Here is a 25,658-nt window from a genome sequence, read left to right as displayed (position 1 = left end):
AAAGCAACTTTCCTGTGAAAGGGGACATTTTTCTGGGGCTGGGGATTTGCTGCAAAGGTCAGCAGCAGCAGAGCAAGCCTGGGATTTGAAGGTTGCATCAAGGAGGGTGAGGGCAAGGGGCCTGCAGGTGCAGCAGGAGGAGCCCTGGTGGAGGGAGGTATGGTGAGACTGATGAGATAATGAGAGCGAAACTTACCAGGGCTGGGAAGGTTTCCTCAGTCCCCAGCAGGCTTGAGTTAGTGGGGGCCCCCTCCTTGCTGTCCTTCCATTAGGGGCCTCCGTGTTTGTTCATGTACCTGTTTTACCAGTCAGACCCTGTAAGGAGCATGCCCTGGGGAAGCTGCAGATAGAGAGCTAGCACTTGTCCTGCCTTCTAAGAAGCAGGCCGTGACTCTGACTGACTGGCTTTTCCCTGGGGTTTGAGTAGGAGCCACTGAATTCAGGGCTGGAAGGGCCCAGAAGTCTGTTGACCCAGGAGGGAAATTCCTTTGCCATGTTGTCATCTCAGCCTCGGTTTAATAGACGTAAAGTGAAAATAACAGTAACTCTTAAGTGGGTCATGAGGATCAAATGAGGCGATGCATGGCAAATTTGTGCGAACTACCAAGGAAGGACGCCCAGGGTCCCAGCAACCAGCAGCAGCTAAAGTGAGGGTGGGCAGACTCCTCCCCACCCCCACCGCTGGCCAAATCTCTGAGCTAAGAATGGTCTTGACATTTTTGAGTTGGTTAGTGAGGGGGAAAAAAACCCCAAAAGGGTATAATTACGTGACAGACAAAAAGTTTGTGAAGTTCAGATTTTGGTGAGCTTAAGGTTTTACTGGAACACAGCCATGTTGGTTCCATTGGTTGGCTTGACTCCCTGGGAGCTGGGGAAGTGAAACTGAAAAGAGAGATGAGCTGGCAAGAGCCTGGGTAAGAATCCCCGGACTTGAATGCATGTTTGGGAAACCCTTCAAAAGCACCAGCTCAAGAGCCTGGGGGTGGGGAGGGGGCCACACTTGTCAGAGCTTGGAGGGACTGAGTTTGAATTTGCCCAAGAGGAGCTCCAGGTATAGCCCAGGGTGTAGCCAGAGACCACCCAACTGGGAATTTGAGGATTTTTCAGGCCAGTGGCCCCTTATCGCAGATAGTGCATGACTCAGTTTTATTAGGAACTTGAATAAGTACTTTCAGTTTTACCAGGACTGTATTCACTTTAAGGTATTTGAGAGAAAAAAATAACCTAACGGCAGTGGCTAATGCCTGTAATCCCAGCGCTTTGGGAGGTCGAGGTGGGTGGATCACAAGGTCAGGAGATCAAGACCATCCTGGCTAACATGGTGAAACCCCGTCTCTACTAAAAATACAAAAATTAGCCAGCCTTGGTGGCACGCACCTGTGGTCGCAGCTTCCTGGGAGGCTGAGGCAGAAGAATTGCTTGAACCTTGGAGGCAGAGGTTGCAGTCAGCTGAGATCACACCTCTGCACTCCAGCCTGGGGGACACAGTGAGACTCCGTCTCAAAAAAAAAATTAATTAAATAAATAAATAATAACCTTAACTCTCATATGGATTACTTTAAAAAGTGGGATGACTGAAAGACAATAGTTAAACTTGTGCTTATGAGTACAACAAATCTCTCAAGTAGTCTTTTTTTGAGGCGGAGTTTCTCTCTTGTTACCCAGGCTGGAGTGCTATGGCATGATCTCGGCTCACCGCAACCTCCTCCTCCTGGGTTCAGGCAATTCTTCTGCCTCAGCCTCCCAAGTAGCTGGGATTAAAGGCGTGCGCCACCATGCCCAGCTAATTTTTCGCATTTTTAGTAGAGACAGGTTTTCACCATGTTGACCAGGATGATCTCGATCTCTTGACCTAGTGATCCACCTGCCTCGGCCTCCCAAAGTGCTGGGATTATAGGCGTGAGCCACCGTGCCCGGTGAGTACAACAAATCTCAAAGACAGCACATGAATGACTGAAGTTTGGGAATTCTGGAGTCTGCCTTCTGACCTCCCTGTATGAGGGAAGGGGTGAAAGATAAATGCCCCCAGTCTGTTTGTAGGATGAGAGAGAAATGTGTCCATTTGCCCTTTGATGAAAGAGTTGCCCCAGTTTTCCTAGAGAATGGGTGTGACCTGCCCTAGTCGGTCCTGGGATGAGAAAGAACTTTCCCCAGTCTGCCTGGAGGCTAAGAGAACTGGACCCCTCCCTCTTCTTCCAGGAGGCAGGCACCAAGTGTCAGGAATGCAGTGTTTGGAGATTTTGGCCACTGCCCACATGCAGCGGCTCCCCAAATGTGTTGCCTCATCTTCAAAGCACAGGGACTGCACAAAGCCATATGCCTGATCCTCTCTGCTGTTTATGGGGGATTGGCCGGATGCAAGTACAAAGCAGAGGACAGTTACTGGCACAGGGGTCCCACTGAAGGCCATCCCCATGCAGAGGATGCTCTAGGGTCCTCTGTCCCTCCCCTGTGGCTGGGGTGGAGAACTGTAGTGCCAGGACCACTGGCCCCTTGGCAGGTCATATGAGAAGCTTTGCTCATCTACACCCCAGTGTGACCTTCACACTTCAAAGAAGGCTGTTGCCCCCACCCCAAAGGCCTGGGCATTAGGATCCTTTCTCATTTTTGTATTAAGATACAAGGTACATACAGTAAATCGCATCTAGTGTTCAGTGCTGACTTGACAGACACACACAGCTGGGTAACCAAGATCGTGTCAAAATCTTTCTTTAAAGTCCCACGGGTGACTCTAAAGTGCTGCCAGGGCTGGAAACCAACCCACAGAGTCTTGTCTCCTGCTTGTGGGTGGAGGGGAGCTTCCGAAGGAGGCCAGCAAAAAACCCTCCAGAGCTGGGAGGACCCAGCATCCGGCCCCTCGGCTCTGGCGTGCAAGCGGGTCAGACCGTTAGGCAAAGCCTCCCTGTGGGGCACAGGGACAGGAAGCAGGGTTTAGAGCACCTCGAGGGGGAGGGAGTAACAAGTGGGGAGGGCAGCCCCTCCCAGGACCAGAACCCACTTCCTACTTTACACCAGCACTGGAGGAGGCTAGTGGGGCGGGGGTGGGGGGACCTCCCCCAGCCTTCCCTTCCCCTTCTTTTCACTGCCCTGCCGGCAGGCACAGGAAGGTGAGGTAACCTGCTCTGGGTGTTTCCAGCCAGCAGGATGGAGGACGAGGAAGGCTCTGAGTATGGCAAACCTGACTTCGTGCTTTTGGACCAAGTGACCATGGAGGACTTCATGAGGAACTTGCAACTCAGGTAGGTCCAGGGCAGGAGGTGCTGGCTCCCCTCCCGCAGGGTCTCCCACCTCGAGTCCTTGAAGAAATCGGAGGGAGAAAGGAAGGCATGCTGCTGTCCAAGGACGGGGCAGTGGCACATACCCCCCCAGACCACCTGGGACTGAAATGAGCTCCTCAAAGCATGGCCCCAGGGGACAGGAACAGACAAGAAAGCAACTGTCCCTCTCAGGGCTGTCGAGTCAGCACTGGAGCTACCCACCGCCCTACGCTGCCCCATCCCTGCCTCCCACACAGTCCAGGCATCTTCTGCCCCTTCTTTCCTGCCCGACGGGGCCAGGGCATGACGCTTCTCGGAGGGATAGCTATCAGGCACTCTCTGTCCAGAAGGGACCAGGGGCTGTGACCTCCTTCCAGCCACTTCCCAGTCAGTTGTTGATGCTCCCTCAAGTCATCTCATGCATGGGGTCTGGCCTGAGTCCTGGGGACACTGAAATGAAGCAGTCAGGCCCCACCCTAGGGGGTGCTGCTCTTGTGGGGTGCACGGAGTATCACAGGACACAGTTGGTAGAAGTGATATTGGAGCCCAATTACCATCAAGGAGGGCAGGTGGAGGGCAGGGAGAAGCCCGGGAGGTGGGGGCATGGCACAGTAGGCTGGCTGTGCAGACAGCTGGGCTTCATGCCAGGATTCCCAGGGAGGAACAGAAGGCCTCCTGCTGTATGCTCGGGAAGCTCCCTGGGGAGAGCCTGGGGACCAGGAGCCCCACTAAGCGCAGAAGTCAAGAGACCGCAAGCCTGGCCCGAGGAGAGGAGGGCTAGCCAGGAAATGAGCTAAGCCCTTTGTGTGCATTGTTCTACTCATTCTTACGAAATGAGCTTATGAAACACTGTCCTCTCCATTTTGATGATGAGAACACTGAGTCCTGGAGACGTGGGTGACTTGCACCTCACCTCCAGCTTGTAGGAGGGCAAGACTTAGACCCAGGAAAACCCATGTCAGAGGTGGTGGAGAAAGAGGAACTTCAGGACAGGCCCACCCAAGACAGGCTGCTGGGAGACAGGGCCATCCAGGGAAGGGTGGGTACCACACACCAAGGGAAGATGGGTCTGAGGGGCAGGCCTGCCAGTCCTCCTCCTGGGGGCAGAAAGGTCAGAGAAGGGCAGAAATCTGCCCCCAGTCATCACCAAGTTTGTGAAGGGAAGGGTCAAGAAGTCTGAGGCTGTGCCAGGGGAGAGGCAGCAGCCACTGGCCACAGGCTCGGGGGTGGGGGTGCAAAGACAAGTACATTGGGTGCCGGGCACTGTTGCCCCAACCCCCTCCCTGTCATCTGGGTGGGGCTGGGTGGGGTCCCCTTCTGTCTCTGGGTTCCCGCCCAGGCCTTGAGACAGGAAGCAGCCGAGGAGGCCCCTCCTTCCCCTCCCAGCCCAGTCACTCCTTCTCAACCCCATCTCTCCATTTGCCCTGCGGGATTCATCCCAGGAGCCAGCCCTGACTCGCAGCACCCAGTGCAGTCTTGGGCAAGTTGGTTCCCTTTGCAAAATGGGTGGTCATGATTCCAGTGACCTTGGGACCCCTGCGGAGAACACTGTGGACCCCAAACTCTATGCTGCAATGGGGACAGGCTCCAAGTGGCTCAGCTCACCCAGGATGGCACCAGGGAGATGCCAGGTCAACACCTGCCTGCTCCCCTTCTCCATTCTCAGCCCCTCTCGGTGGGAGTGCTGGCCTGTTGAGGCCAAGCCCTGCTGAGGGCTGTGGCGAGAGGCCTGTGGGTACCCATAAGCCTGTGAGTTCTGAGGTCTGTCCCTGCTGTGTCCAGGTTTGAGAAGGGCCGCATCTATACCTACATCGGTGAGGTGCTGGTGTCCGTGAACCCCTACCAGGAGCTGCCCCTGTACGGGCCTGAGGCCATCGCCAGGTACCAGGGTCGAGAGCTCTATGAGCGGCCACCCCATCTCTATGCTGTGGCCAACGCTGCCTACAAGGCAATGAAGCACCGGTCCAGGGACACCTGCATCGTCATCTCAGGTATCTGTCCCTGCAGCTGGGCCCCCCCACCCTTGGCATCTTCATTTGTGAACATTTGGGAGGGCCATTAGAGCATCTCCTGAGCCCTGTGTCCTCGTGGGGGCCCTAGAGCCCCATCTTGCCAGTCTTTGGGGTATGAATGGACACAAGGGAGCCACGCTAAGAGAGCCAACCTGGCTGATGCTGTCAACTCTGGTCTTTCCGGCAGGGGAGAGTGGGGCAGGGAAGACAGAAGCCAGTAAGCACATCATGCAGTACATTGCTGCTGTCACCAACCCAAGCCAGAGAGCTGAGGTGGAGAGGTGAGTGGCAATGGGCAGCCCTGGGCCTCAGCACGGCAGGCCAGAGACCTCAGTATGGCCGGAAGGGCTGGCTCTGGGGAGCAAGGGACAGGAACTGGAGCCTAGCTCAGGCCAAGTTCAGCAGGAACTTGGAAAGTTTCCAGGTAACGCCAACAGACCCAGAGGTGAGACAGGCTGACCCGTGCCGAGGACTTCTCCAGTGGGTGGGTAAGACCTAGCTAAGGGACATGGGCTCCCAGCTGGGAGGAGGCAGCAGCGACAGGTAGGATGAGGAGAAGTGCAGCAGGGGCTAGAGACACCTGAAATGGCTCATGGACTCATGGACAGGGGAGCAGGCTCCTCATGGGGGATTCCATGGAAACCTGGAGAAGCTGGTGGGCCTTAGCCAGGATGGCCAAACATGCCAGGTGGCTGTGTGGGTGATGGCCAGGAGCCTGCAAACCAGGAAACCAGGGATGTCCCTTACAGAAGCAGCTTCCTGTGTCAGCGCCTGTCTCTTCCTGTCAAGAGCCAGTAAGATGGGTGAGATGGGATTCAGGGGGGACAAGCAATGTCAGCTCCGGAGCACGTATGGCCAGCACCACTGCCCACCCCTGCAGCTGGAGGTCTAAGACCCAGTGGTCAGAATGGCCCCTCCTCCCCAGGCTGCAGCTGAGGCCTGGGAGGGGAAGAGGTAGCCATGAGAAACAAGGACCTCAGTGCTATACAGACCGTGCTGAGCACAGCCGGCTTGACAAGTGCATTTTCCAGCCTCTCGGAGGTGAAGTGGCCATCACACAACCTCAGAGGCAGCACTGGGTGAGGCCAGGCCATTGGCTCCATCTCAGCAAGTTCAGAGGAGCCCATCCTGAGATTCTGTGATTTGTGTCGGGAAGACTTGGGGGCAGGGACAGCATTTCCCAGATGGGAAGTCTTCGCCTTGAGCCCCAGCCCCTCTGCCGCCACAGGGTCAAGGATGTGCTGCTCAAGTCCACCTGTGTGCTGGAGGCCTTTGGCAATGCCCGCACCAACCGCAATCACAACTCCAGCCGCTTTGGCAAGTACATGGACATCAACTTCGACTTCAAGGGGGACCCGATCGGGGGACACATCCACAGCTACCTCCTGGAGAAGGTGGGCAGGTGGGCTGAGGAGACCCCCATGGGGAGCCTTGGCTAAGACCCATCCCAGGCCTGGGAACATACCTATCCTGACGGTGCAGCTTAGGAGGGCTGGGCTCTCTCCCTGTGGCCCTTCTCTGGGCCTCAGTGTCCTCATAGTCAGTGCTCTCTGACCCCCAGCCTGCCTTGCACCTGGGAATTCCCAGGCCTGAGTCCATCTGCCCCTCTCTCCTCAGTCTCGGGTCCTCAAGCAGCACGTGGGTGAAAGAAACTTCCATGCCTTCTACCAGGTAAGCTCCTGAGGGCAGGGGGAGGAGGAAAAATGGGATGGGGAAAGGGAGGGCAGCAAGCTGGGCCAGTTTGTGACCCTTCCATCACTACCCCAGTTAACCCTCTGCCCACTCAATCAACCTAGCCCATTGTCCTCAATCCCCACCACATGCACCCCAACCAGCACCCACACCCCAGAAAGAAGAGGGTGTGAGCTCGTGGGGAACAAAAGAAGGGTGTACCCTTTATGTGAGACCCTCGCAGATGAGGGCTCTCTGGGACCCAATAAGCTCCTCACTGAGGTGGACATCCTCTGGGATACAGGCAGTGTCTCTTATGGTGTCAGAGCTCAACACTCAAATGGTGCTCCTGGGGACACAGGCATTGACTCTGAGCACCTCTCTGAGATAAGCTTTCCCAGGGACTGTCTCCACAAGCTTTGACACCCCACTAAGGTGGGAGCTCCCTGGAAACAAACAGCATCTCTGCAGTCTCAGAGGTTGACACTGAAGTGGAGCTCCCTGGCATCCCAGCAGTGTGTTCCCAAACCCTGGGCTGCCCACCGTGTCCCCTGGGACACAGGCAGTGTTTCCACACACTCCGAACTGCCCCACTGAACTGGGAGCACCCTGGGACTTGGGCAGTGTCTCTAGGGACCTGGAGCTCCCCACAGAGTTAGGTACAGTCCCAGAAACTCTCAGCTCCCATTGCAGCCGGAGCTCCCCGGGACGCAGCAGTGTCTCCACAGACTCTGGGCTAGCTTCTGAGGCCTGAGCTCCCTGGTACACAGGTGGTTTTTTCAAGGACTCTGAGCTCCTTACTGAGGTGGGAGCTCCCTGAGACAAGCACCGTGTCTTGTGCTCCCCGTGAGACGGGAGCTCCCTGGGTGGCGGGCAGGGTCTCCAGGGACTAGGAACCGCCCACTGAGGTGGGAGCTTTCTGGGACGCAAGGAGTGTCTTTAAGGACTCTGAGCTTCCATGGTCTGGTGCTCCCTGATGACTCTGACTTCCCACTGAAATCACATTGTCTGGGACACAGGCAGTGTCTGTAAGGACTCTGAGCTCCACTGAGGTGGGAGCCCCCTGGGAACTCTCCAGTGAGTCTGCGCTGAGGTGGGAGCTCACTGGGAAACCAGCAACGTCTTTGTGGACTCTGAGCTTTCCTTGAGGTAAAAGCAACCTGAGACCCTGGCAGTGTCTCCACAGACTGAGCATCCCCCTGGTGGGAGGCCGTGGGAACACAGAGGGTGTCTCCACAATCTCTGAGCACTCACAGAAATGAAGCTCCCTGGGACTCTGGCAGGAACTCCTCTCTCTCTCTCTCTCTCTGTCTCTTTTAACATCATTTATTGCTAACATAAATTCAAAGCAAGTAAACAGTTTTTTGATACTAGAACAAATCAGGAAATCAAGACATGATTGCCATCATACAATCTTAATCTTCAGAGAACAGCGTTTCCACAGGTTGGCCTGAAGACGCTCAGGTTCTAGCAGTCTTTGGCGGGTTCCACACTTGAGTAGTGTAGGCACTGCTGTTACCATCACAGTTTTTCTGAAGCTATTATTTGGAGCTTTCCTATAAGGCTTGTCTCCTACTTGGCAGTAGATGAACACACATCCTTCACGAACATGCTCCAGCCCCTCTCGTACAACTGGTTCAGGCTGCATGCAGTCGGGGCACCAGCTTTTCCCTCTGGTGTCCTTTGAACCCGTAAAGGAGGCGAAAATGGTCTTGCCATTGTGCTGCTCCACGGCCCGGTGGAACCCGAAGCCGGATACCCTCACCTCATCTTAGTGGGCCATTGGCATGACTTGGAGCTGCTGCAGGCGGGGCCCACGTGGGCCTCCAGCAGGGTCTCTACAGACTCTTACTCCCCGCTGAAGTGGGAGATTTTGGGACGTGGGCAGGGCCTCCCTGGACTCACAGTTCACTATTGAAGAGGGAGTTCGCTGGCACATGGCAGTGTCTCTAATGACTCTGAGCCCCCTGGGATGTTGCCAGGGTCTCCGCAGACTCTGAGCTCCCCATGAGATGGGAGCTCCATGGGATTTGGGCAGAGTCTCCGTGAACTATGAACTCTCCACTGAGGCAGGAGCTCCCTGGGACACGGAGTTTTTTTCAGACTCTGAACTCCTATGAAATGGAGCTCTTTGGAGCATGCACAGTGTCTCTAAGGACTCTGAGCTACCAGCCGAGGTAGGAGCTCAGTGGGACACGTGAAGCAGTGTCTCCATAGACTCTGGGCTGCCCATTCAGGTGGGCCTGGTCTTGGACACAGGGCGTGTCTCTGGCAACTCTGGGCCCTGCTCTGAGGTAAGAGCCCCCTGGGACAGGGAAATATCTCCTTGGCCTTTGAACTCCCACCAAAGTGGAGCTGGGACAGTGGCGTGTAGGGCCACAGCCCTACAGGGTCGTGGGGTGTCCCCTATCACTGTGCTGAGGCGCTGGATCCAAAAAGTAAAGAGACAGGACACAGACGGACTGGAAAACACAGCTGGGCTCAGGGGGCCACGCCACTTACAAACAGGTGAGGCCACAAACGCCCAGAAGCGTCTGTATTTATTGGGTACAAGACAGGGGGAATGATAGTGAGTGAGGTCATCTTAAGGACAGTGATAGGGTCAGGACAATTACGTGAGCAATAAGCAAGGGGTCCACCCTCATTAGGTCACCGAGGCAAGGAGGTGGGTCATGCGCAGTGAAGAGGGTGCAGTGTGCAATATCTCTATCTAGGGGCAGGCTACTTACTTCTAAGGAATTCTGCAGGAGGATACTTTGAGCAGCAACAGAGCTGACAAGGTCCACAGCCACCTGCTGGCAGCTTCGAGTGATCTCTTTAGGAGCATGATCTGAATCAGCACAGTAGCTAGAGAGCTGACAAGTGATACAGTCACCAAGCGCGATTATACTGGAGGAGTTTTAAGCCCTTGAAGGCTCACGGGATTGCCGGTCTGAGGGCGGCCTTCCATAAGAACTGGACGCAAGGTACTACAACTCCTTTTTCAGGAGGAGAGGCTCTTGCTCCAAGCCTGCCATACAGCAGGATATCTTTACAATACTGAGCACTGCAGACTGGGTCAAAGATTCTTGTCCTGGTATAACTGTTTCTGCACCTTGTCTGCTCTAGGCATTCCTCCAACTATGAACTAAGTTATAATATATATACATATATATATATGGAAATAACTGAGTCGTAAGATATCCTTCAGGCACTAATTATTCCAACTATAAACTAATACATGATTATATATAAAGAATTATAAAAAGGAAATAATTGAGTAATAACACTATAAACTAAGATACTCTTCGGGCACTAATTGTGCCGGGGATCTGCTTAGCTCTCCTTCCTCGGTGCCCAGATGGGGGGTTGCCCACAGTGGCAGTGTGTCCATGGGTTCTGAGCTTCCACTGAAGTGGAGCTCCCTGGGACTCAGGCAGTGTCCAACTCTGAGCTTCCCTCAACCCCCTGGAATACAAGAGGTGTCCATGCAGACTCTGAGCTTCCATGAAGTGGGGCTGTCTGGGCCACTGGCAGTGTCCATATGGTCTTTGAGCTCCTCACGGAGCTGAGAGCTCCCTGGGACATGGGCAGTGTCTCCAAAGACTCCACTCCCCTCTGAGGTGGAAGCTCTCTGTGACATGACCATTGTCTCTGTGGAATCTGAGCTTCCCGCTGCGGGGAGCCCTTGGGACACAGGGCAGCGTCTCCACAGACTCTGAGCTCCCACTGAAGCGGAGCCGTCTGGATCTCCATGGACTCTTACCGCCTCCAGTGAAGTGGGAACTTTTGGGACATAGACAGTGTCTCCATGGACTCCGAGCTCCCTGCTGAGGTGGGAGTTCATGCAGCACCAGCCGTGTCTCCACAGACGCTGAGCCTCCTAGAATGTGGGCTCTCCCTGGGAAGAGAGCCATGTCTCTACAGAACCATGCTCCCTACTGAGGTGGGAGCTTCCTGGGGTGGAGGCAGGGTCTCCAGTAACTCTGAGCTCCGACAGAAGTGGAGGTCTTCAGGATTCTGTAGTTTCTCCACACACTCTTACCTCTTCACTGAGGTGGGAAGTTGTGGGACCCTGGTAGTGTCTCCACATAATCTGAGCTCCCCAGCAAGATGAGATCTGGCACAAAGACAGTGTCTTCATGGCAGAGTCATAGCCCCCACCGAAGTGGAGCTCCGTCACCCACTGAACAGCTAAATGGAGCTCACTGGCACACAGAAAATGTTCACACTGTCTGACCTTCCTCCGTCTTTGTTGGTTCAATGCTGGAAGCAAGCACAAGTCTGCTTCTTCTCCTGCCTCTATGTGTATATGGGGTGCGGGGGACATCCTGGGAGTGTATTTGTCTAAAAGGTGTCTGTGTCCTCTAGTTGCTGAGAGGCAGTGAGGACAAGCAGCTGCATGAACTGCACTTGGAGAGAAACCCTGCTGTGTATAATTTCACACGCCAGGGAGCAGGACTCAACACGACCGTGCACAGTGTGAGTGTGAGGGCCACCAAGGACTCAACTTGGGCTCAGTGTCAGGGCCTGAGTGCGGTGGCAGGGAATGGGCAGCACTCAGCACAGACCAGGGTAATGTGAACTGTTTGGGTGAGTGGGGAGGGTGCTTGGGATGGAGGAAAAAATGGCTGATGGAGGAGACAGAGTGCAGGGGTGAGCAGGTGCTGAGGCTGGAGGAATCAGGGTTCAGGGAGGGGACAGGGGACAGGGGTGAGCAGGTGCCTGGTATGGAAGAATCAAGGTTCAAGGGGGACAGGTGTCCTGGGCTCAGTGTGGCTTTGGAGTGATGGATCCCTTCTCCCCTAGGTCTTGGACAGTGATGAGCAGAGCCACCAGGCAGTGATCGAGGCCATGAGGGTCATCGGCTTCAGTCCTGAAGAGGTGGAGTCTGTGTATCGCATCTTGGCTGCCATACTGCACCTGGTGAGTCTGGCTCAGAGGTCTGGGAGGGCTCCCTCCCCACAGGGGTTTCCCAGCTACCTCCCCACAGGGGTTTCCCGGCTACCTCCCCACAGGGGTTTCCCGGCTACCTCCCCACAGGGGTTTCCCGGAGGCACCCAGGGAGGAGGAGGAGACTGGCTGGAGATTCCCCAGCAATGTGGCTGGGCTGACTGTCTCTCCTAAAGAAACTGAGCTGCTTGAGTGATGAGCCCATTCTTAGGGCCGGGGCAGCTGGGCACAGTAAAAGCTGAGCATCATGCAGACTGCCTCTTAGTGCAGTCATGTGTGGCTTAGGGTGCCTTACTCAGTGCCTCTGGGCCTCAGTTCTCTCTGAGTGGCATGAGGAGTAAGTACTGCAGGGCTCCTCTGGCTGCTGGGAGGATGCAGTGGGGTCATTCACATATTGTTTGGACTCAAGGCCTTGGCAAGGACTCTGGTGTGCCCCTTCCCCCAGTCTCTGGCTGTGTTTGTGCCCATGGCCACCAGCTGACCACCTGGTCTGAGAAGGAGCTGGGCTCCACTGCATCCATGTCCCCTGCTCTCCTTCCTCCTTCCTGTCCAAAGGTGTCCAGGCTCCTTTGGGACATGGAGCCTGGACTGTTCATGGTTTTCCCATCACCAGGGAAACATTGAGTTTGTAGAGACAGAGGAGGATGGGCCACAGAAGGAGGGCCTGGCAGTGGCCGAGGAGGCACTGGTGGACCATGTGGCTGAGCTGACAGCCACACCCCGGGACCTCGTGCTCCGATCCCTGCTAGCTCGCACAGTTGCCTCGGGAGGCAGGGAACTCATAGAGAAGGGCCACACTGCAGCTGAGGCCAGCTACGCCCGGGATGCCTGTGCCAAGGTACTTTGGGGTCAGGCACAGGGAGGGAAGTCCAGGAGGCCTTCATGGAGGAGGGCAGTCCAGAGGCAACAGGAAGCAGGATGTTCCTATCCCCCAGGCGGTGTACCAGCGGCTGTTTGAGTGGGTGGTGAACAGGATCAACAGTGTCATGGAACCCCGGGACCGGGACCCTCGGCGTGATGGCAAGGACACAGTCATTGGTGTGCTAGACATCTATGGCTTCGAGGTGTTTCCCGTCAACAGGTGGGTGGCCAGCCAACCACGTCTCCACCTCTGATGCCCAGAGGCTTTGCCCACTTAGTCCTGGAAAGCTTGGCTGGGCTGGGCAGCAAGAATGTGTGGGTTTCTCCCAGCTGGTCCCTGGGCCCAAGGCTCATGGCTCCCAAGCCTGCCTCAGCTGCACCCCCTGCCAGTGGTGCCCCGATGGAAGGCAGAATTATGAGGGATGAGTAATTCCTGGTTGTGACTCCCAAGTCCACTCCAGAACGCACATGCAGGAGGTGTGGGTGGAGTAAAGGAGGAGTCCAGAGCAGGGAAGCCACATGGGGTGCTGGCACCAGAACTCTCCATTAGCATTAGCAGAGATGTTCAGGGGAATTGCCAGCCATTACCATGCACTCCACAAGCAGCAACCTCTCCTCTGAAAAGCCCACCCCACCCCCAGCTTCGAGCAGTTCTGCATCAACTACTGCAATGAGAAGCTGCAGCAGCTATTCATCCGGCTCATCCTGAAGCAGGAGCAGGAGGAGTACGAGCGTGAGGGCATCACCTGGCAGACCGTGAGCACTATAGCCTGGAGGGTGGGCAGGTGACAGGGTGTGGCGGGGCCTCAGCCCATGGGGAGGGGCTGGGCTGGCCTGGCAGGTGGCTGAGTGTAGGGCGGAGGAGGGGAGGTGGCCTGAAGGGTCTTAGAAGCCTCTATGCTGGCTGCATCCATCCCAGGTGGAGTATTTCAACAACGCCATCATTGTGGACCTGGTGGAGCGGCCTCACCGTGGCATCCTGGCCGTGCTAGACGAGGCCTGCAGCTCTGCTGGCACCATCACTGACCGAATCTTCCTGCAGACCCTGGACATGCACCACCGCCATCACCTACACTACACCAGCCGCCAGGTGCCCCCAGCGGTCCCAGTGCTGCCACAGTGGGCTGGTGGGACCTGCCCCACAGGCACCACACTGCCCATGCCTCATGGGGCCTGGGTGGGGACCCAGCTTTGGTGCCATTGTCATCACTGTGGTGACCTTCTCTGCCCCGGCGGTGGGGAGGCAGGGCTATCCCCACACACACACCTTTTGTGCCTTGACCTCAGTCTGTCCCCATAGCTCTGCCCCACAGACAAGACCATGGAATTTGGCCGAGACTTCCGGATCAAGCACTATGCAGGCGATGTCACGTAAGGGCCCCCTCCCATCACATCCGTGGCCTTCCCACAGGCACCATGGCATATGTCATGGGGCAGGAGTGCTTCAGGGAGTGGCTGGGAGACAGGTGTTATGGCCCCTTCCGCCACCTCACCCCTTTAAGACACTGAAAACATGCCCGACAGCAGATTCACAAGTGAAGAGCAGGAAACGGGTTGAGGATGGTGGTTAATCATGGCTGCGTTCTTCTGGGGGCCTTCAAAAAAATACCCATGTCTCATGTCTGGGCCCAACCCTATACCAGCATCTGTGGGATGGGGGGTCTGCAGGCTGCTGACATGGGGGTGGGAAGGGAGCAGAGGGTGCAGAGGGGGCCAAGATTCTGCATTTCTAACAAGGTCCCAGGTGAGGCCTCACTACCATACTTGGACCACACTCCCAGTACCAAAGCCTGGGTGTCCTTCAGAGGTTGTCATGATGACTATTCATTTATGTGTTGCTTGCCACATCCCAAATGATTAAGGTGACTCACAGAGAGGTACAAGTATTTCATGAGAACTTCTCAAGGAGAGGAAATAGAGTAGATGATCACGGCAAAGAAGCCCCATATCATCTATATGTGTCTGTTCACAAAATCTATGCCCTGCCTGCATGAGGTGGTTCACGCCTATAACCCCAGCACTTTGGGAGGCTGAGGTGGGCGGATCACCCGAGGCCAGGAGTTCAAGACCAGCCTGGCCAACATGGCGAAATCCCATCTATACTAAAAATACAAAAATTATCTGGGCATGGTGTCATGTGCCTGTAATCCCAGTTACTCGGGAGGCTGAGGCACAATAATTGCTTGAACCCAGGAGGTAGAGGTTGTGGTGAGCTGAGATCGCACCACTGCACTAGAACCTGGGCAACAGTGAGACTATTTCTCAAAGAAAAAAAATATATATATGTATATTATATATCTATATCCATTCCCTGAGCCTGCACAGGTGCTACAGGTGGAGCCAAGATTTGGCACTAATCTTTCTTTCTTTTTTTTTTTTTTTGAAACGAAATCTCCGCCCCAGACTGAAGGGCTCCTGCAACCTCCGCCTCTTTTGTTTAAGCAGTTCTCCTGCTTCAGTCTTTTGAGTAGCTGGGATTACAGGTGCGCGCCACCATGCCCGGCTAATTTTTTTTTTTTTTGTATTTTAGCAGAGACGGGGTTGGCCAGGATGTTGGCCAGGATCGTCTTGATCTCCTGACCTCATGATCTGCCTACCTCGGCCTCCCAAAGTGCTGGGATTACAGGCGTGAGCCACCGCGCTGGTTCTGGCACTGACCTTTCTAGCAGTCCAAGAACTAGAGAGTGATTTTGAGGCTCTCAGCGCCCACAGATCAAAATAGACCTAGGACTCAGGAGTTCCTAGTCATAGTTGTGGAGAGTAGCTGCTGATGTTTATCAAAACTCGGTAGGCACTCTTCTGAGCAATGATGTACACTGAGGCACAGAGAGGTGAATGGCTTAGGCAGGGTCACACAGCATGCATGTGATAGATGCAGGACTCAGTGCTAGCACATTTGGCTTCAGAGCTGGGGGCTTAACCACTCGATTCATCTTCCGGGAGAGAAATGTCTCCTGAAGGAGGGAGTCTTAGGTGATGAAAGAGAAAGCAGGTGTGAGGGGGAAAGAGAGGAGCCAATGCAGAGGGAGGAAGAGAGACTGATAGGAAGAGACTGATGGGAAGAGAGTGGGGCTGCTGGGGTCATCAGCACTCTGGCCGGGTAGCCTCCACCCTGCTCCGTCACCGGCCCTGGCTTCCAGCAGGTACTCCGTGGAGGGCTTCATCGACAAAAACAGAGATTTCCTCTTCCAGGACTTCAAGCGGCTGCTGTACAACAGGTGAGCATGGCTTGCTGGGCACCAAAGGGAGGGCCAGGGCCCAGGCGTTCCAGAGACTCTGGGGTCTGACCCCCACCCCGACCTGATGAGTGGGGTCGGGGTCAGGCATTAACTATCAATAGCACGAAGGCAGGCAGGGCTGCTCTCCCTGAGAGTGGGTAGGAATGTGGCCTGTGTCTGCAGCACGGACCCCACTCTGCGGGCCATGTGGCCGGATGGGCAGCAGGACATCACAGAGGTGACCAAGCGCCCCCTGACGGCTGGCACGCTCTTCAAGAACTCTATGGTGGCCCTGGTGGAGAACCTGGCCTCCAAGGTATGTCCCAAACCTCCCCACCCTGGCTCTTCTGGATCCTTCTCTCTGTCCCCTAGGTGCCAAATAGGGTCCCAACCATCTCTATACACCATAGTGGTAGGGGGAGCGTTCTTGTCCTGTCTATATGAGCCACATCTGCTCTAGCAGGGGACTCCGCCCACTGCACAGGTGAGACATGCGCCCTCAGGGACTAGGCTGAGGCTTGATCAGTTATGGGGATCCCAGCCTTCTCCTTGCCCCATTGTCTCTTGAACAGGGAGGGGCTTGGGGAGACCCTGCTGGGAGGCTGGCTTGGCCCAGCCTAGCTCTTGGCAAAAACCCAGGATTCTTCTGGCAGGTGGGGCCAGAGGGACAGGAAACTAGCACGAGCTTTTGGGGAGCTTTGGATCCAAAGTCAGAGGGGTAACAGGTGAAGGGTAGGGGAGAGGACATGTCAGGGTGAACTTAAAACAGAACATCAGGAGATGTCAGCCCTTCTTGGAAGGAGAGAAGGAAGGCAGATGGGGCGAGGCCTGCTCCTGTCCCCCTTACTCCCGGGCTAGAACCTGGCTCTGAACCTGGCCTCGCTGGCCTCTGCCCAACACTTAAGACTTCCAGGGCCCTTGTTCTGCTGAGTTCCCTTGTTTCCAACTCTCCTCCTGGCTTGAGACCTTGAGGGGTTGGGAAGCCCCTGGTGTGGGGCAGGGTGCACAGTGCTGTTGGCGCAGACCCTTTTCAAGTCCCCTCTGTCCCTGCAGGAGCCCTTCTATGTCCGCTGTATCAAGCCAAATGAGAACAAGGTGGCTGGGAAGCTGGACGAGAACCACTGTCGCCACCAGGTCGCATACCTGGGGTTGTTGGAGAATGTGAGGGTCCGCAGGGCTGGCTTTGCTTCCCGCCAGCCCTACTCTCGATTCCTGCTCAGGTACTGGCACCTGACACCCCTCACTCTGTGGGCCGTAGTCCCTGTGTGGAGTCCAAAGGGTAGGAGCAGAGGGTCCCCAAACAGCACGTCACAAACATCAATGCAAGGAGGAACCAGCATGCTGCTGGCCTCAAGACACCAAAATGTCAGGGAGAATATGTGTGTGAGCACACGCATATGGAGATACACAGGTGGGAACACCGGTGTGAGGACTGTGTGAGGACGTGTGAGGATGTGTGTATAGGAAGACAGGTGTGCACAGGTGTCAACTGTGCTCTAGGAACTCACTGAAAGGATTTCTGCCCCTGGGACACTCTGTACCACTGCTGTCCCCCCAGGTGTGGGGTGGGCAGGATGGGCTCCATGATCTCTCCTTGAAGCCTGGGCCACATCACCCTATCCTGTGGTGACAGGTACAAGATGACCTGTGAGTACACATGGCCCAACCACCTGCTGGACTCTGACAAGGCAGCCGTGAGTGCTCTTCTGGAGCAGCATGGGCTGCAGGGGGATGTGGCTTTTGGCCACAGCAAGCTGTTCATCCGCTCACCCCGGACACTGGTCACACTGGAGCAGAGCCGAGCCCACCTCATCCCCATCATTGTGCTGCTGTTGCAGAAGGTGAGGTGGGTGGGGCAGGCAGGCATCCACTATGGGGATGGGGAAAGCATGTGTCCCAGGGGCCACAAACACTCTTGTAAGTTTCACAGGCATCTCTGCTTGATGGAGACAGGCCATGGAGTGCTCAATAAATGCTTAGGGGCAGGGTTGGGGCTAAGGGTCAGGGCCTGGCTGAATTTGACTGTGTATCCCATCCCGCCTGGCCCACCCAGGCATGGCGGGGCACCTTGGCAAGGTGGCGCTGCCGGAAGCTGAGGGCTGTCTACACCATCATGCGCTGGTTCCGAAGACACAAGGTGCGGGCTCACCTGGCTGAGCTGCAGCGGCGATTCCAGGCTGCAAGGCAGCCACCGCTCTACGGGCGTGACCTTGTGTGGCCACTGCCCCCTGCTGTGCTGCAGCCATTCCAGGACACCTGCCATGCGCTCTTCTGCAGGTACTGCCCTCAGCCCACCACACTTTCCATTCAGCCAGCATCACTGAACACCTGAACCTATCATCCCGGGCCTGCAGTGTCTGGATGGGAGTACACACCAGCCCCCTTGATAGGTGGGAAGGTGGGTGCTGTGCCACATTAGCTGACTGTCCACATCCCACAGATGGTGCAGACCCCTGACCATCTTGGGTACTATGGTGGGCATTCAAGGTCCAGGGCTGCAGCCTGCAGGGGAAGGCCCATCAGAGATAGGAAGTCGGAGGATTCTGCATCTGAGCAGGGTCTTGAGGGCTGAGTAGGAGTTCTCCAGAAGGAGGGGCACATGCTCAGATGGGAGGGTTCTGGGCAGCTGCTATGCTTTGCGCCACCTTCCAGGAACAAGTGTTAGGCACAAGGGGATAAGACCAGAGAGGCCAGCAGAGGGGACACGAAATGCATCCAGTGCCTGGCTGAGGCCTCAGCTTCCTCCGTGGAGAGGCGGCTCAGGGAGCACATTAACACATGGCCAGCATTGGTCTGACTGCATGCCCTCTCCCAGGTGGCGGGCCCGGCAGCTGGTGAAGAACATCCCCCCTTCAGACATGGCTCAGATCAAGGCCAAGGTGGCCGCCATGGCGAACTTGCAAGGGCTTCGTCAGGACTGGGGCTGCCGGCGGGCCTGGGCCCGAGACTACCTGTCCTCCGTAAGTGCCAGGCGAATCCAGGCTGCCAGGGGGAAGTGGCCTGCCAAAGAGGGTTCTTGGCTAACGCTGTGTACAGGTCCTCCCAGATGTCCTCCACCAGGCCTGGGGTTGTCTGTCCTGGTGGCCCTGCACCCCAGCCCCCACCAGAGCTCTGCAAGGTCTCAACCTGGGCTTCAGGAACAGTGGCCTTCAGGGGTAGTGTGGACAACAGGAGGGGCAGACTCAGACGCAGCCTAGAAATCAACACAAGAGGGCTCTGTGCCCTCGGGAAATCCAGGGCTGCTCAGCTCACACACATGTCTGTGACTCAGTTTCCTGAGATGAAGGATAGTTGTGCTGATTCACACAGTGCTGACATCAACTGAGTCTGGTCCTATGACTCAATCCCAAGCAGTCCCCTCCCCTCCATCTGTCCTCAGGCTACTGACAATCCCACAGCATCAGGCCTGTTTGCTCAGCGACTAAAGACACTTCGGGACAAAGATGGCTTCGGGGCTGTGCTCTTTTCTAGCCACGTCCGCAAGGTTAGAAGCTGATGCTGAGTTTTGGTGGGGGCACTTGGGAAAGACTGGAGGCAACCCCAGCACAGACCCAGCTGCTCCTGACACTCCCAAAACTGTCATCACTGGGGCTGGGGCCCTAGTGGGTGACAGGGTAGCACCAGCATGGGCCCAGCCACCTCTCCCACAGGTGAACCGCTTTCACAAGATCCGGAACCGGGCCCTCCTGCTCACAGATCGGCACCTATATAAGCTGGACCCCGACCGGCAGTACCGGGTGATGCGGGCTGTGCCCCTTGAGGCGGTAAGCAACGTGGGTTGCGGGCAGTGCGCAGCATCTGCAAGGGACACTGCTGGGCTGCCTGGGGCACTGTCTCAGTCTTCTCCCCCACTGTCTAGCTGTGATGGCCCAGACCATCCTAAAACTCAGCTGTTGGTGGCACCCAAGTTGAAAACCCTGCAGTGGCTTCCCACGCCCACAGGGTGAAGGGTCTGGTCCTGTGATCCCCACCAGCACAGCCACCTCCCCCTACACTCCCATACTCTAGCTAAGCCTAATGGTCTCCTGTCCCGACTTGTGCCGGACTGGGGGTTCTCCCACCTGGGCATGCTGGGGCCTGAGTCCCCCCCACAGTGTTCAGGACCTCCTTTGGGATATTGTCCCCCAACTCTGGAACCTTCTGCTGGGCTCTGTGGCCTACTTGCTCCCTTCATTAGCAGCTGCTGTTCCCATAAATTGTCCTGCACACAGGACGGGGCAGAGATCAAGGCCAGACTACCTCTGGGTCTCCCAGACTTTCAGGGGTCCCATGACTGTCCCAACAGAGGGGGCGCGGAGTGCCTCGCTGTCCGATGCCGCTGCCGGCGAGGTTGTTTAAATGTAATGAGAGTGACCTAGAACTAAAAACAGCTCCTCCAGGCGGTAGTAGCACATGCAAGAGCTCAGCAGCACAGGCGAGCAGTGGCGGCCCTATTGGACAGCAGGGATCTAGAACCCTTCGTCCTGGAGAAAATCCCATTGTGCAGCGAGCTCGCTCAACTTTCCCCCTTGTCAGCAGGGCCCGGAGAGGGAGGAGGGGGCGGTGGGGGGGCTGGTGGCCCCGGCGAGGGCGGCGCTCCTGGGTGCCGGTGCGGATTCAGGAGAGGCTTCCTGGGATGGGGTGAGTCCGGCCGGGCTGGGGTGCGGGTCGGGGCGGCTGCACCCTGACCCCGCGCTCTGCTCAGGTGATGGGGCTGAGCGTGACGAGCGGAGGGGACCAGCTGGTCGTGCTGCACGCCCGCGGCCAGGACGACCTCGTGGTGTGCCTGCACCGCTCCCGGCCGCCGCTGGACAACCGCGTCGGGGAGCTGGTGGGCGTGCTGGCCGCGCACTGCCAGGGGTGAGTGCGGGCCGGGCGGTGGGGGGCGCGGAGCCCCGGCCGCCGGGCCGCCCTGACCCCTCCTCCTGCCGCAGGGAGGGCCGCGCCTTGGAGGTCCGCGTCTCCGACTGCATCCCGCTGAGCCAGCGCGGGGCACGGCGCCTCGTCTCGGTGGAGCCCAGGCCCGAGCAGCCAGAGCCCGATTTCCGCTGCGCCCGCGGCACCTTCACCCTGCTCTGGCCCAGCCGCTGAGCGCCCGCACCCTCCGTACCCCGAGGCCACCGACTGTACGCCCCCCACCCGCCGCGCGCTGCAAATAAACCCTCTGAGTCCGCCCGCCCGCCTGCTGGCCGCTGCCGTCCCACCCGCAGGGGCTCCGCGACCCGCTTACCCACTGGGGCCCCGACTGCAGGAGGCCCAGCGACCCGGCTGGGGACAGGAGCCGCTCTCCAGAGGAAGCAGTGCCCTTTGTGCCCCAGCCTTCCGGGTCCACGTTGTCGTCCCTTGACCCTCTCCACAGGGCTCCTGGCCTTGTTCCTACTGCGCCACTGGGGAAGGCTTGGGGTTCATCTTCAGGCAGGGCTGGGGAGCACGCCTGAGGACAGAACAGTCCCGAGAGCTGTCACGGGATGTGCCGCCAAGCCGTCGAGGCCCAGGGCTGACGCCGTCCCAGCCGCGAGCTGTCCCTGCTGGATGTGGGTGTCTGAGGCCCTGGGTCGGACCTTTGGAGCCTAGTAACGGAGAAACAGGCCCTGCTGCCAAACTCCCAGCCTCCGGGAAAGACCCAGAGGGAGGCCTTGAGAGACACCCGCGGCCCCAGGGCTGACCACCCCTTCCCCAGGCCTACCCCAGCCTCGACCTCCAGCAGCTCTGCCAGCCCCTCAGCGGCCCTCAGGCACCAGGCCCTCAGCCTCTCAGCCCTCAGCCCCCTCAACCTCTCAGCCTCTCAGCCCTCAGCCCCCTCAACCTCTCAGCCTCTCAGCCCTCAGCCCCCTCAGTCTCCTCAGTCCCCTCAGCCTCCTCATCCCCCTCAACCCTCAGCGCCCTCAGCCCCCTCAGCCCTCAGCCCTTCGGCCCCTCAGCCCCTCAGCCCTCCGGCCCCTCAGCCCCTCAGCCCTCAGCCCTTCAGCCCCTCAGCCCTCAGCCCTTCAGCCCCTCAGCCCCCTCAGCCCTCAGCCCTTTAGCTTCTTCCTCTTTTCCAGTAGTTGGTGTCCCCTGTGCCCCCACAGCTTGCTCTTCTCCTTCTTATGGGGTACCTAAATTCTGGGTAACCCCCATAATTTAGGGGGGTAATTTAGGTTGGTTTGCCACTTTGTTGTTGGGGCATGTTTGCTTCTTTCACCAGGACCTTTGGGTGGCATATGACAGTTTGGGACTGTCCAGTCTCTGTACCTTCCAAGGCCTCCCCTGTTGAATGGCCAGGCACCTGCAGGTGCAGGGGCTCAGGGTCACCTCCGGCCTGCAGGTCTACGTCTGGCTTTTTCTGCCCTGGAAAGGGCAGCTGTCTCCTAGCTCAACCCAAAAGGCCCCTGAAGCCTCCACACAGCCAACTCCCCAGTCTGTCCCTGGCTTAGGTGGCTTCAGGACTGCGCCAGGCACCTCCCTCATAGGGCAATCAGATGTGAAGGGTCCCTTTCAATCACACAATCCTACACAGTCCTAGACGTTAGGTGGGTCCTCTGCCCTTTGCAGATCAGAGAGCCCGGCAGCATCCGCCCACTTCCTGTCCACATTCTCCTCCCTAGTGCACTGGGAGTGGGAGGAGAGCCCAAACCACCTTTGTCCAAGCTCCCCATCTTTCGGAATCCCCAGCCACGCTGAGTGGAGGGCCTTAGTGACCAATGATAACTTTAGGGAAGTCCAGAGTAGTAGACACATCTGGGTTCCAGCTTGCTGGGGGCTACTCCCTGCTTATGCCCACAGCCTCAAGGGGAAAAGGTCATAATTGACAGGTGGTTCCTGGGGTCCTAAGATCCAGCCCAAGGGATGGGATGACTTGCTAGTAGGGGAAGGTGACAGAAGGTTCACATGCATCACACACCACTTTGACAAACCCATACGTAGCATTCACCATAGTGAAAAGGAAAACTCACAAAGCACAGTAGTTATAGCACTTTGCAAATATCCCCCACCCAATACCTTTGAGGTGAGAGTTCCCATTATTGCCTAGTTACTGGTGAGAAAACAGAGGTTCCATGACTTGCCTGAGGCACTGGGGGGATGATGTCAGGACTTGTGGCTGCAGGTGCAGGCACAAGCTCTCCAAGTCACACCAACACACTTTGCAGATGGGGACTGGTGCCTGTGCACTGGGATGATGCCATTGGCTTGCGTTGGACAGCGCCTAGATAGGAGTCCAGCTTCTACCACTTATTCCAGTCTATCCACATTTCCCACCAATAGAGCGAGTTTACTAGAACCATCCCCTCAAATTGGTACGAGGACTACATGGCGTGTGATGTCTTGCACACAGAGGCAATCCTTATTCTGGGATGTGGGAAGAGGAGATCCCATACGTGGGCTTGGGGGGTGGCTTCCCTCACTGCAGTGTCCAGTCCCCCAGCAGCTCTGGGAGTAGGAATGATTATCTCCGTTTTGCAGGTGAGGAAACAGAACCATAAAGGTGAATTTTTTTATTTTTCTTTCTTTCTTTTTTTGAGATGGAGTCTCGCTCTGTCACCCAGGCTAGAGTGCAGTGGCCCGATCTCAGCACACTGCAACCTCCGCCTCCTGGGTTCAAGTGATTCTCCTGCCTCAGCCTCCTGAGTAGCTGGGATTACAGGCGCATGCCACCACGCCCAGATAATTTTTGTGTTATTAGTAGAGATGGGATTTCACTATGTTGGTGAGGCTGGTCTCAAACTTCTGACCTTGTGATCTGCCTGCCTCAGCCTCCCAAAGTACTGGGATTACAGGCATGAGCCACCGTACCAGGTTCTTTTTTTACATTTAAAGCTAAATTGGTCTCCCCTCAAAAAATGAAGCGGCAGGAGTGTACGTGAGGTCAATAAATAAAATAATCAAATAATTAAACTTAATTATATTAATTATCCTCACGTACACTCCTGCTGCTTCTTTATTGAAGTGTGATTTACATGCCGTAAAACTCAGCGTTTGAAAACGTGCAATTTGGTAATCTTTAGTGTATTCATAAGATTGTGCAACCAACATCATTATCTAATTTTAGAACATTTTCATCACCCCAAAACTAAACCCTTACCCATCACCCGTCACTCTTTATTGCCCAGTAGTAATTAGCCTTACCCTCAACCCTTGGAAACCACTGATCTACTTTCTGTTTCTTTGGCTATGCCTATTCTGGATATTTATTATAGATGGGATCACACAATATATGGCCTCATCTGTCTGGCTTCTTTCACTGAGCGTAATGTCTTCAAGGCTCCACCATATTGTAGCATCTGTCGGTACTTCACTCTTCTATGAAAAATAATATTGCACTACGTGGAGACACTACATGTTGCTTATTTATTCATCAGGTGGACATTTGGGTTGGCTGTTATGAACAGTGGTGCTAGGAACGTTTGTGTATAAGTCTTTGTGTGGACACATGTTTCCAATTCTCTTAGTATGTATCTAGGAGTGGAATCTCTGGGTCAAATGGTAATTCTTTTTGTTGTTGTTGTTGTTGTTGTTTTGAGACAGAATTTGCTCTTGTTGCCCAGGTTGGAGTACAATGGTGCCATTTTGGCTCACTGCAATTGAACCTCCCAGGTTCAATCAATTCTCCTGCCTCAGCCTCCAGAGTTGCTGGGATTACAGGCATGCGCCATCACGCCCAGCTAATTTTGTATTTTTAGTAGAGATGGGATTTCTCCATTTTGGTCAGACTGGTTGCAAACTCCCGACCTCAGGTGATCCACCTGCCTCGGCCTCCCAAAGCGCTGGAATTACGGGCATGATCCACCGTGCCCAGCCATCAAATGGTAATTTCATGTTTAACTTTCTGGGAAACGACCAGATGATTTTTCAAAGTGACTGTACTGTTCTGCATTCCCACAACTAATATATGGGGTTCCAACTTCTCCACGTCTGTGCCAATATGTTATTTTCTGAGGTTTTGGTGGGTTTTCTTTCTTCTGGTTTTTTTTTTTTTTTTCCAAGACAGAGTTTTGCTCTGTCGCCCAGGCTGAAGTGCAATGGCACAGTCTCAGCTCACTGCAACCTCTGCCTCCCAGGTTCAAGCAATTCTCCTGCCTCAGCCTCCCAAGTAGCTGGGATTACAAGCTCCTGCCACCATGTCCAGCTAATTTTTGTATTTTTAGTAGAGATGGAGTTTCACCACGTTGGCCAAGCTGGTCTCAAACTCCTGATCTCAAGTGAGCCACCTGCCTCAGCCTCCCAAAGTGGTATTATTTTTTAAATAACCATCCTAAAGGATATGAAGTCTTACCTAATTGCAGTTTTGATGTGCATTTTCCTAATAATGAATGCTGTTGGACAACTTTTTATGTGCTTATTTGCCATTTGTATATCTTCTTTAGAGGAATGTTTATTCAAAATTCTTTGCCCCCATCCCACTTTTTCTTTGCTTTGCTTTGTTTGTTTGTTTGTTTTTTGAGACAGAATCTTACTCTGTCACCCACGATGGAGTGCAATGATGCAACCTCCGCCTTCCAGGTTCAAGCAATTCTCATGCCTCAGCCTCCTGAGTAGCTGGGACTATAGGCATGTACCACCATCCCCAGCTAACTTTTATATTTTTGGCAGAGATGGGGTTTCACCATGTTGGCCAGGCTGGTCTTGAACTCCTGGCCTCAAGCAATCCACTTGCCTCGGCCTCCCAAAGTGCTGGGATTGCAGATGTGAGCCACCATACCCAGCCTCCCCCAGCACCCCATTTTTTTTGCTTGATTCATGGACTATGGGCC

General features: G+C 55.7%; 1 protein-coding gene and 1 pseudogene across 3 annotated transcripts; one reads left to right on the top strand and one right to left on the bottom strand.

Moving 5' to 3' along the window:
- The first annotated feature begins 3,079 nt into the window (after nt 1-3,079).
- On the top strand, nt 3,080-21,105 carry MYO1G (myosin IG). 3 transcript variants are annotated; one of them, XM_035253330.3, is made up of 22 exons: nt 3,080-3,239; nt 5,040-5,248; nt 5,457-5,550; nt 6,498-6,663; nt 6,887-6,940; nt 11,291-11,401; nt 11,729-11,845; nt 12,486-12,710; nt 12,808-12,953; nt 13,375-13,489; nt 13,653-13,823; nt 14,034-14,104; nt 15,877-15,951; nt 16,135-16,267; nt 17,005-17,171; nt 17,585-17,792; nt 18,005-18,228; nt 18,767-18,911; nt 19,331-19,435; nt 19,602-19,715; nt 20,636-20,790; nt 20,865-21,105. In XM_035253330.3, exons 1-22 carry the CDS (start codon nt 3,145-3,147, stop codon nt 21,019-21,021), a joined length of 3,057 nt encoding a protein of 1,018 aa, XP_035109221.3. In that variant the 5' UTR covers nt 3,080-3,144; the 3' UTR covers nt 21,022-21,105. The 3 variants fall into 3 exon arrangements, with proteins under 3 accessions (XP_035109221.3, XP_035109220.3, XP_078198487.1); XM_035253329.3 differs by having other exon boundaries at nt 12,790-12,953; XM_078342361.1 differs by lacking the exon at nt 12,486-12,710.
- LOC108592811 (thioredoxin domain-containing protein 17 pseudogene) lies at nt 8,356-8,723 on the bottom strand (annotated as a pseudogene).
- Nucleotides 21,106-25,658: the final 4,553 nt, after the last annotated feature.

Source organism: Callithrix jacchus, chromosome 11 (assembly GCF_049354715.1).
Source record: "Callithrix jacchus isolate 240 chromosome 11, calJac240_pri, whole genome shotgun sequence".
Classification (NCBI taxonomy): domain Eukaryota; kingdom Metazoa; phylum Chordata; class Mammalia; order Primates; family Cebidae; genus Callithrix; species Callithrix jacchus.
Note: the sequence above shows the minus strand (reverse complement) of the source record. Positions and strands in the feature narration are given on the sequence as shown.

Bases quoted from the DNA above. Each gene is read 5' to 3' on its own strand.
- MYO1G (XM_035253329.3), top strand. From the start codon at position 3,145: ATGGAGGACGAGGAAGGCTCTGAGTATGGCAAACCTGACTTCGTGCTT. The intron at 5,551-6,497 runs GTGAGTGGCAAT...CTGCCGCCACAG, and splicing joins CAGAGAGCTGAGGTGGAGAG to GGTCAAGGATGTGCTGCTCA. The intron at 18,229-18,766 runs GTACTGCCCTCA...GCCCTCTCCCAG, and splicing joins TGCCATGCGCTCTTCTGCAG to GTGGCGGGCCCGGCAGCTGG.